At 41.3% G+C, this 12,007-nt stretch overlaps 1 protein-coding gene across 1 annotated transcript in view; it reads right to left on the bottom strand.

Moving 5' to 3' along the window:
- Positions 1–12,007, bottom strand: part of cers5 (ceramide synthase 5) — a 27,367-nt gene extending 15,360 nt beyond the window's left edge. The window contains exon 1 of the mRNA XM_069678335.1: positions 11,732–12,007. Coding sequence (XP_069534436.1) covers positions 11,732–11,904 — 173 coding nt within the window. The 5' untranslated portion in view covers positions 11,905–12,007. The remainder of the gene's footprint in view (positions 1–11,731) is intronic.

The following is a 12,007-nucleotide window of genomic DNA, read 5'->3' as shown; positions in this document are numbered from 1 at the left end:
GCTTCTCAAAATCCCCAGTGATTTTTGGACGTCTTCTTCATCATGGGAACATTATGACCTTGAATGGCCTGGCCTGCAGATCTGCTCCGCATTATGACTTAACTGTCACGTTCAGCTGGGAGAGAAGCTCGTAGCTCAACACAAACATTTATCGGAAAAGATGCTGGAGAAAGCTGCGCTGTGACTCACGGGTAAGACAAATGGTCTATTGTGTCACATGTGGCTGCTGGCTTAAATTAAATACTGCCACTTCAATATCTCAAACAATCTTCTCTTCAATCTTGTTGGATGGATGTGACTCACACAATCTAGGCATCAGTGGGCATAAGTACTTTCTGCACGTCCTAGCAGACATAAATCTTTGTGAGGAAGCTGTAGCTCAAATATAAGAGGTTAAATTTCAGAAATAACCTGTGAGTCAGGTTCAGCCAGGTTGAGTCGTACACTCAGGAGTTTGGGCCAGATTTTGTGCAGATCGTGTGGCTGCAACAATGGGTCTTTGTGCACAGCAATACAGTGAAAACATTCTGTTCAAACATTTCTTTTGCATCAAAAAGCGTGACGGGAGCATTAAAAATGAGGAAAAAAGGAACTTTTGGAGTTCTGCTGAGAGTATTTAAGAATGTTTTACTGCATGTTGCATTAAATCATCAGCAGCTCAGTGTTCTCAGCTTCTATTTCAAATATTATTCTATTGTTAAGCAGAAAAGAAAGAGGCTCCATCAATCATTTGCAGGGTTGTACACTGTCAGTGCAAAAATGTACACAGAAGCTGTTGAAGAGAAACATTCCTGTGGCTGTAATCTGTGAGATCTGAACACGAGTTCCTCTTAAATGAAGCAGACCCACAACTTTCTTTTGTCAGGCAAAAATGTGGAGCTGCTGCACTGAAACTGACTCCACGGCACAGACACAGACGGCGGTACTGACTTGGTAACCACGGTGACATTGTAAACAGCTTCCTCTGTCAGGCCAGAAGAAGCTGCAATAAAATAAAGCTATTTGTATTTAACTGTGCGAGTCCACGAGGTCAGGCCCACATCTGTCTCTGCACGGCAGCTGAAGCTTTAGTTTATTGATTTAGAGACAGATATTCATGCTTTCACTATGAACAACTAGTTATGAATGAAGAAATAAGCAAGTTAACGAATCAAATCCAAAATTATTCATATAGGTTACATATTATTGCCCCCCATTTTAGGAGAAAATACCAAAGTCTTGACTAAACATCACATTAGAACACATGTGCAAACATTAGCCTGAGATTAAACAACCAACATACGTAGTCTCAGGACACAATACTTTTATAAGAGTTTGCCAGGCTGACAGCTGGCACTTTGAGTAATAAAGATACTGTGCAGGTATACCAGCTCAGTCATGAAAATCCATCCATCCATTATCTATACCGTTTATCCTGTTCAGGGTTGCGGGGGGCTGGAGCCTATCCCAGCTGTCATTGGGCGAGAGGCGGGGTTACACCCTGGACTGATCACCAGTCAAAATCACGAAATTGTGACATAAAAATCTTAATTAATGACATGTAACAAACAATATTCTTTATAGTAGATCTTAAACTACACAGAACTTGAATCTAAAATGTTGTCATGTCACAGATCCCAAAAATATAAGTCACTGATTGCTTGTTGATAAACATTTACATACTCATCTAACCCAAACCGTGGATGGAAAAAACGTTAATCATTTATTTATTTTGGGGTCATAAATTGCAGATTGCTATCCCTATTTTTTATATGTTTAACAGCAGTGGCAAACAAAACGGCCAGAATTGATTTTCTCCAAATGTTTGCCTTGAAACTGTTCTGAGCACAGACTGTATAAAAAGATGGACGACATGACAGCTCCCTAAAAGTGAAGCCAAACCCTCTCTATCGCCCCCTGCTGACTGGCTGCAGTATAGGTCCTAAAGCCCGCCTCCTCCATGTTAACAGATGGGACATGAGTCAAACTATAAAATCTAAATACACGTCAAATACATTTTTCTCAAACATGGTTTCTGTCTTTATAGTTAGTTCTTATCATGCTGATTTACGTCCAAGTGTTCATTTTTCTGACAAGTCTATTTTTAGTTATTTGATGCTGTCAAAACGCTGATTGACAGCTCTGTTGACAAATCCGGCTTCGTCCGCGTTGTCCATCTATATAGTCATTGATCCTGAGTCACAAAGCCATTCACATATCAAAAACTACAGAAATATAAAACATATACACCTCAGTATATGGCTGCACAATTAATCAAATATTAATCAATCATGATTTTGGCTTCCCACGATTAAATAAACATGACTGACGGCGATATTGGTGTTAATGACGTAAATGCTTAGAAGCTTTCAACATGTAGAAGCTGCAAACACGTTGGCCTGTTTGTAGAGAAAAGACTCATGAATGTGGAGTAAAGATAGACTTAAAACAACAATGTAATTCAAATAAGAGTGCATGAGAGCACCTGTAAAGTACATATCAGTGGTATTCTGTAAGTCAACATTATAACCTCCAAGTCACACAAAACTGAACTCTTGACCTTTCGTCTGGCTCTAAGTATCAATGAGGAATCCAAACTATGTTCATTCCTCTGAGGAAAGTGAGGACTAACTCAAGGACCTGACAAATGAGTCTGTTAGTGTTGAAAAAGACACCCAGCCACAGTTTGAAAGACATGTTATTACTTGATCATGTGGTCGTACAGCTCTCAGAGTGCAGCGGCGCAGCGCGAACAATTTCTGCCTAAAGCCTTCAACTTAAAACCTTCAGTTTACACGGATTTAATCTGTGTACATTTATTTGACTTCTTATTCAAGATTTATTCCAAGAGTTTATAATTGTGTAACTTATTTATGAACTGAATTTCAAATTAGTTAATAAAATCCTCGATAGTGAAACAGCCAGAAGGATGAAAAAGTCATCAAACTGTGTCACTTTGCAAAAAGACTGCAGTCAGATGAGACGGTTGTTTCCAGTGTTTGCCAATAGAAAAGGACCATTGTGAAACAGTTACGTTCACTGGCTGGAGGTTCCAGACGGCAGCAATGAGGTGACACAAAAAATTCCTTAGCCAGTGGCATACGATGATCTCTACCCTGATTTAAAATACATTTTGGTTTCACAAATATATTTTAGATTTCTACTATTTCATTTTTGATGTTTTTAGGTCCACTGATTACCAGACGTCAGAGATGTATTCTGTTTCCTTTGCCTTCACAGTGCGTGCCTTGCCCACTGCCTTGCATGCCATTTGCCTACAGTCCACCCTTAGGGTTAAAATTCTGCCCTTGCATCCTGTTTCCTCTGAATAAAGTCCCAGAGCTATAATACAATGTGTGCATTCTGTCCACTCTTTCCTTTACTGAAAACAAAGAGAACGTGGCCAAAACATAAGACAGGATTCACACAGAACTACTTTTCCATTAGACACAAAGCAGAAGATATTAGAGAGAAGAGAAAGTGATGTTAGTGAGCCCTACTTTATCCATAAAGAGCGCTAACCTTCAGGTGTTTGATTCAACATTTAGTGAAAGAAAATGTCCCACTGGTGCAGAACCACTCGTGGAGCACGCTGATTAAGATTCTGCATTTAAATTGTAACTGCACCCCCAGGTCTGACCATAACGCCACCCACTGCACGAGTTTGAATAATGCTCAAAGCAGCCAAGGGGCTGAGAGGGTGGAGGGGGGGTGGGTGTGTCTGGCAGCTCAGTGACATCCAGAGTCACAAGGCACATATGCCACAGAGGGCTGAGGTGGAGGACTTCTCCCCTGAACAGCACTTTAGTCTGGTGGAGAACCACGGTGGTCCCGAGCCCTATCAGTTCAAGCCGCTGGCTCCAGCCCCACTAACGCCTGAAGCCGGAGCTTTCGGAGCCGAGGCAATGTGAGGGCAAGAGAGGATAGGCGCATCTCTGAGTGGTAGCATAACGTTAGCTAGAAGGCTAATGTGCAGTGTGCTAGCAAAAATAGTGTAAACTATGAATGACGCGTCTCGATCAGGATATGTTTGAAAATGAGCGCGGTTTCACAGCGAGTACGCTGTCACTGGCGGCGCTCATATTTTCATAACATGTAAACCAAGTCCTTCCGGTTCAAAGGACGGACCAATCAGCAACGTTTCATGACGCCCGAGCGTACCTACCTTTTCCGGTTTGGTTAATGTCGTTGTGTTTTCTGATTTGCCGTTGTGTTTTCTCTTTAGGTAAGAATTGTCAATAACAACACCAGCATTGATGCGTTTCATCACAGTACAGCAATATAATTTAGATAACAGCTCAAAAAACATGTCTAAGTGTGCAGTTACTCTTTAACCACTTAACAATCACTCAGGCAGGGCAGCTTTAATGATGTATTTAAATAATGCCACACCTTTGTAAGCCAGACAGCCTGGTATCATCATGTTCATCAGGTATTTGTTTAGCAATACTGAACCAGTGTTGAACTGTGACGAAAACCTCGATATGATGAAACCTCTATTGTCTCGCTGCAGCACAAGGAGAGGGTTCCTGGTGGTAGGAATCTGACACCACATAACAGCCGGAGCCATTGTTTCCATTATGAGGAAGCTGAGGAGGAAAAAAACTGTAAAAAAAAACCCTCCTGTTGTCTGTTGTAAAAGCAATCAGTGCTTTGTCCCCTCCCTGCTTTTTATTGTATCCGTGTATGAACCAGCTCTAAGAACTTTGTTCTCTTTGTCCTGAAGTGACGTTTAGTTCAGACTTCAGAGCAATGACAAGTAAGTAGATCAAAGAGGCTGGAAAAAAGAAAGTTGATTAATGACCTTTAAGTGACCTTTGAAGAAGAGTTACGCTTCACATTTTAAATAAGAGTAATGACAAGTAAACGGCCCAATAAACACGGCTTGTTGATCACTCTGTGGTCCGAGTAAACCAAAGAGGACACAATCTGCAGAGACGAGACTGGATGCATCGCTTCCACGTGGCACAGTGTTAGAAAACATGACTCCAGGCAACATTCACGTCTTTGTTCAAGAGCACCATGAGCATAAAACATGTCTAATGAGCAGAGCGAACATGAAGTGATCAGTGTTTGGCAGTTTGATCACCTGACAACTCAAGGGCGACAAAGCTCTGAATGCAACGCAGCTGGAGAGTCTGATTCGTCCTGAGTTGACTTCACGAGGCTGCACTAACTATCTAATAATCTCTCTCCATTAAACTGTTACCTATTCACAAGGGTGAGCTACAAAGGGAGCTAATTTGGTGTATGTTCTCTTGTAAGCACAGGTCTAACAAATGCATGGCAAGCAGGAGGATGAATCGACAGAAATAGTCCGTGCATGCCTGAGCCTGCAGAGCTAATTGGCAGACAGCAGCGACAGCAGAGAGGAAAAACGTGAGAGACGCAAGCTAATCTATTTATGTAAAACGTCAAAACATCCCTGTTCCTCCTCAGAACCTGACCTCTGCAACATACACACAAAGCCTGTTACCAAGGGACAGGCTCAGTGTGGTCTGCGTGCTCGGACAGCTGTGAACGGATGCAACGCAACCTCGACACAGGGAAATCTTTCCAGGCTGAGGTGCAGGCCTGACTCTATTCATAGCACAGCACTGGACGTGAGTGAGGGCTTTATTTTAAATGTGAGGTAACAGCAAAGTTTTGAGACGGAGTGGACAGTTCTGTGGAGGAAACATTGTGGAGAGACAAAGACAAACAGAAAAGTGAACAAGGAGGAGTTTAAAGCATCTCTATATGGGGCATTAAATTCTAGAAAATGCATGCATGCTATTAGAGTGAAGCATCTTATAAAGCATTCACAACAGTGTCCATAACTACTACATAACCTAGTTAAAAAAAACAGCCATTCTGGAGCATTTCACAAGACAGTGGAGGCGTGGCAGTCTGGCAGATCAAGTTCATCTCCCTGTCACACACAGCAGCTAAGCCACAAACAATTAACGTAGTCTAGCTCTTCATGTTTGATCTCTTCACCATCCCAAAATTCAAAAAGCAGAAGTACTGCCCTCTCAGTATTGTTCATTTTAATTGGTCAGTAAGTTGTGAGCTACAAAATGCTTTGCTATCCATATTACTCCTGAGTCATCAGCTATTGAATAGATGTACAGGAGAAAATAAATACTCACACTAACACTAGAAGAAGGAATATACACATCGAGGAATTCTAACAGCAGTCATAAATAATAACCTCAATCTAAAATTTAAACTAACATATAACTAAATATAAACATATCTGAAAGGTAAACTTTATATCTAAAGTATAAAACCAACATACAACTGAAATGTAAACAAACATTACAGGGAGGTAGAGGTGTTAACGTACCATACATCTTCTTCACAGTTGTAATAGTGCAATTACAGTGTACAGAGATGTTAATGTGCAAATACACTGATGTATGTATGTGGTACTAAATGTTCCCACAGATAGCATACTACCATATGTACCCACACCCACCCACTCTCTCTTACACACACACGCACACACACACACCAAATGCGATAAACGACTTCCAGTCGAGACTTCCTTTTCCGCAGGCTGCACTGCTACAGAAAAAGAAACTGTTTTTCTTGTGATTTACTTTAATTAATGGGTCTAACCTTCGCCGGAATTTCAACACCATGACGCAGATTAGTAAAAAGTTAAAATGAAGCTTGGTCAGGTCTGTCCTGAAGAGGAGAAGAAAAATACTTTTAAAATAGTTTGTTGAACGGAGGTCAGATCGATCATGTCTGATGCATTCGAGGAAATCAGAAAACTTGGAATCCCTAAAATCCACGTCACTGCCTACAGATTCTACATTTCTATGTAGAACCTGTAAATAGAGATTACTACAAACCTCAACACACGCCACCATTAATAAATCATCACTAAACTCACCACCAGAAACAGACAACCTCATTCAACACTCAACTACTGCGGCCATCTTTACTCACCCACAGACAATGAGAACAGTGAGTACAAAATAATACCTGCCATGTTACTATTCTGTGGTTTGGTTTACAGAATTAATTGTGTACATAACCGAGCATAAGCACACGCACTTTAAAACCAAATATCAGGTCAGCTACACAAACTTACTTATTATTATGCCCCCAAATGATATAGTTAGATAGCTGCTGTGGTTTTTGCTTTTCTGTGGCTTTATTACATCACAACCACTTTTTGTTTAGAATCCACCCTCACTTCCTCAAGAGCGTAAATACCTGGTTGTTTTAAGAGGAAACAAAATAGGCCACGACAGATTACAGGGCAAGTCTGACTACTCATAATCTCACACACATACACAGCAAAACTGTGCAACTCATGACACAGCTTAGCAAGGCCTAGACTCACACACAGACCGACTGCTCTCATCTACAAAGTCACTGCCAACAGCAAAGCGGTGATTACGATCAAACAAGAAGAAACTGGTCTACTAAAGGAGGGGCTGGTCCTTCCCACGACAGCCGTCGCGCAAGTCAGAAAGAGGAAGAACGTGCAGGTAGAAGAGGAATCCTGCACAGAGGCTTCGGTGATTACATGTGAAAATGCTGCCCTGTATGGACAAAGGGTCATATGTCTGAATGCAGAAGCAGAGGCTGGTGAAGTGTAAGACTTTAAATAACGTATTTGTTACTGTCATGTACCTGTAGATATCTTCCTGACTGACTAGAAAGACTAAAAATGATCTCATCTTTATGGCACGTGATCTCACACTACAGTTATTAAAATAAACAGTAAGATTAAAGATACATAAACAAGAAACAACAATTACGAAAGGAAACATCGACTGAATAAAGACGTGCACTGCTTATTATGTAATACAGCCTGGTTGAAACACTGAAGCGATCGATTCTGTAGGTGACGTGAAACAAATACTGAAAGGAGCAGAAGAAGCAGTTAAAACGGAAGTATTGCTGGAAGGTCAACTTTCTCACAGTTTCAGTTTGAGTGGAACCACTGAAAGTAGATTTGGTCAAATGTGCGGGAACAGAGGAAGTTGTTGGAGAGGTTTTTTTTTAAATTGATCAATTACTTGTTTGAAAAAGTCGCAACCCTTCAGCTGGACTCTGTCATGTGAGATGGCATATATTGAAACAAATTAAACCCTATTTGAGTGGCTGCATCAGGGTGTTGTTTTGGCATTACTGCTTGAAAATTATTAATTATTAAATCATTAATAGAGTGATTAATTGATTCGTTTATAAAGGCTTTTTTACAGTTGCAATATCAGTCAAGGCTCATGTGCAGGATCGTACGGTAGCTGACGATACGCGATACATGGCCCACGATAACAATATCACAATACAGCGATCATTTATATATTGCAAGACAATCACATCATGATACATCACAATATCTGATTAACTGAAGAAAACAAAATGCCCCTTAAAAGGTGAGAATTAATGTATTATTCACTGCAACAAGTCGTCAGTTCCACAGATTTTGACACAAATTGAGATAAACAATGATGCGTGACTCAAATAGGCAGGAAGGTCTATTCAGAGCGCTGAATTTTTTCAATTAAAATATCGATATTTGGCGCCAGCGGTACGTTAATTGTATCACAACAGTCGGGACGCAGATATATTGTGATATCGATATTTGGCAAGTATTTTGAGCCACCCGCCAGACAAATGAGGGACAAAACATTCAGAGTAATCAAAACTGTTACTGTTGACACGAGTGTTTCTGTTATTAAGGATAATGAATAAAATAAGAAATTGAAATCAAAGATTTCGCTCCACTTTACAGCTTTATAAAAAGGGGGAAGTAAAAAAAAAATAAAGCATCAGGCCATGAATCAAAACCAGTTTTTGACTGGACGTGTCTCGGTGAACAGCTGTAACCTCTTCCTTATCAAGGTGTGACTGTGAGAACACTCTGATCCTCTTACTGCAGGTGTGTGAGCACAATGTGTGTATTTCGTGCACTGTGTGTGTGTGTGTGTGTGTGTGTGTGTGTGTGTGTGTGTCAAACAGCACAGCTTGTGCTAAGGTCCTGCAGAGAGAGGAGTAGGAACTCAAGCTGTGGTGTGATGCTTTTCTCTGATAAATAAATGAATGAGGCAGCGGGGAGGTCAGAGTGTCGGCAGGTGGAAGAGTAAACGCTCTCTGATAACATCGCTGTGGATCGGTCGCTGGTCGGGGAAAACCTCACGCCACACAGCGACAGAAGGTCAACTCTGGCACCTGAGACAGGAAGCCCTGATACTGAGTGCATCTTATCAAACACCTCCGCAAACCTCCTCAGACATCTCCAGTATCTGATTGCTCCTTATTTACAGACACTTGATCTCGTCTGAATTAAACATACAGAGCCTGACGCTGTGCTCGGGGCGGGTGTCACAACTAGAAACCATGCCACAGTGACAAAAAGCTATCTCCTGTTAGCCTCCCTGTTAGGACACAAGCGGACATTTAATATGACTTATTATCAATTTGTACTTCCTGTAACGTTAGGAGGCTAAACATGTTGCTGAAAATAACATCTGTGGCGAGTATGTTAATGATACCAATCTATTACGGTCAGCTATCAACCTACAACACTGTTGCGTGCCTTCAGCATTAACACCAGTAGGCTTTCAGTATGACCACGTTGAGCATGATGACGCATGACAGCCTCTGTGGTATCAATGAGCCACTTGCTAGCAACCACCTTTTTCAAGACACATAAAAGTTTAAATATTTCAGGAGAAAAGCCGAAGATAAAAACTTGTCAACCTCCAAAACTCGTGTTAACCACAGAACTTTAATGCATCCACCCAAAAACTCACACAGACAAAACCCCACTGACTTCGACGCCAGGGGTTTTACATCTCACTCAATGTGAACCTTGATCAGATAACTTTTTATAGCTAACAATGTAAACATCAAGGTATGTATGACAACACCTCTACTGTGTTCAAGTTCATGCCACTTCTTTACCCTGGGGACATTTTTACCGCAGCATATACAGCAAGACAAAAACTATTTTGACTTCTAAAAAACGTTTATCCTCTCACAGCATGTTTTGTCATATTACCCAGAACTCAGTGACAGAACACCACATTCTGCAGCCCTCCATCTGACCTCACATTAGCTCCAACACTGTGTAAACAAAACACTCGAGCAATTACGAGTGCTCTCAATTACTTAATTGTTTTACTAATAATAATCAAAAGCAGTACTCTGCGGGGGGTTGGTTTAGCTTGGTTAGTAGAGCAGGTGCCCCATATAGAGGCCTGATCTGTGACCATTTGGTGCATGTCATCCCCCACTCTTTCCTTCCTGTCTCTCTTCAGCTGTCCGATCTAATCAAGGCAAGAAGCCCAAAAATATCTAATAAGAAGCAATACTCTAAAAGCCTGATCTGAAATGTGAGCGTTGAGTCAATGTATTAACACTAAACAGGATTTCCAGACTTCCACAACACTACTGGATTTAGAAACAGGGAACCTGTTAGGGTTATAGAAAGGAGAAGCGTCCCCTGAACCAGTCATTATTCAACTAATATAGTAATCCGTCAAGCATGTGCATGCAACAGGTCATTAAGTACACAAAAGAAAGTCGTCGTCAATAAAATGTTTCCTGGTGCCACTGTCGGCAAGTTTCCAAATGATACCTAAGTTGTTTTAAGGATGTCGTTATGAGATCTTTCAAAGAATCAGGAACGATGGTGTCTGGTTCTGCTTGAGGTTTCTGCCTGCTAAACAGTTTGTCCTTGTTACAGATGCTCAGTGCTTCATCACTTGTGGATTAACTTGGGTCTCTGTAAAGAGTACAGAGTCTAGACCTGCTCTATATGTAATGATATCTTTACTTGTGATTTGGTGCCAAACTGATTGATTGATGTTGGGGACTACGCCACCCATCTAGACAGACACACCTACTATAGCGTGTTACACTTGAGCTGATATTGATTAATGTGTAATTCCACTCTTTCCTCTCTTATCAGTATCATAGTAGTAAACTTGGACTAACCGTATCTTCAGTTAAGAGAGCAAGTCAAGTCAGATAACAGCACAACATCTCAAGTATGCATCAACTGCCAATTGAATAACCCAAAACTTTGCTATGGTCTGACAGAGCCAAATGCCCTCAGGACATCTCAGCCTGGTTGTGTTGCAAGCCCTGCAGCTGGCTGTCATCCAATACAGATTGAGCGTTTGTGTGTGTGTGTGTGTAGCTGAATGCAATGTGATCAAATTATTTCCTTCTCTACGTTTGCAGCCTGAACAAAAACACAGCTTCACCTTTACACAGGACTGCAATGGGTACCTTGATCATATATGTTACAAGCAGATGTGTCAGTGTCACAGAGGCAGCAGGCTGGCAGGGCTCAAGACACAATAAGGTCAGATTAGTAAAACAAACAAGTCTGGAGTTGTCTAAACATCAATGGCAAGTTTGTTCGAGAAAGGTTTCCCGGCAACATTTATATAGGTTTTGTTATAACGGTGTTGCATTTACTTGTAGCGGGACTCAAGAGATAAGAGATATTTAAGGGAAATTCAGACCTCACATGTGTCTTTAAAAGTAGAGGACAAGAAAGTAAAAGTGCAGTCGGATATTATTAAAAGGTGGAATTAGTGACAAGAAAGTAGTGATGAACATTTGTGGTGTTTAAAAAATAAAGTTTCTGAACCTCTGTGTAAACACATATTCTTAAGATATGAGTTCTCCCACAGCTAGTGAACCCATCACTGCGTTGACGTCCGTTAAAAGTAGTTTCTGGGAATTTCCCATCACTCACAAGAAACATCCAATATAAGCGGGAAGTACGAACCTTTCGAAGAGTATCCTGACGACAAAAATTCCAAAAGCCAGCGGTAAGGCAGAAAACAAGTGTCCAGCTTTGGGGTACTCCACCCCGGGAGCTGGGTCCGCCAGATCCGCCCAGGTTACATTGTGTGGCAGCCAAAACCTCTCGTTCCAAAACCAGGCTGAAAGAGCAGCCATGTTTCCCGGTGTTCCTGTCCCCGGACGGTTAGAAGAAATGTGTTTCTTATCCGAAAGAAAAGATGCGTGAAACTTGTTGAGCGCCTCTCCTGCCCCTTGGCAA

This window comes from Semicossyphus pulcher, unplaced genomic scaffold, assembly GCF_022749685.1.
Source record: "Semicossyphus pulcher isolate SPU_LCO1_2020_fin unplaced genomic scaffold, fSemPul1.0.p SCAF_3, whole genome shotgun sequence".
Lineage (NCBI taxonomy): Eukaryota > Metazoa > Chordata > Actinopteri > Labriformes > Labridae > Semicossyphus > Semicossyphus pulcher.
This window is presented reverse-complemented; position numbering and strand designations above follow the sequence as displayed.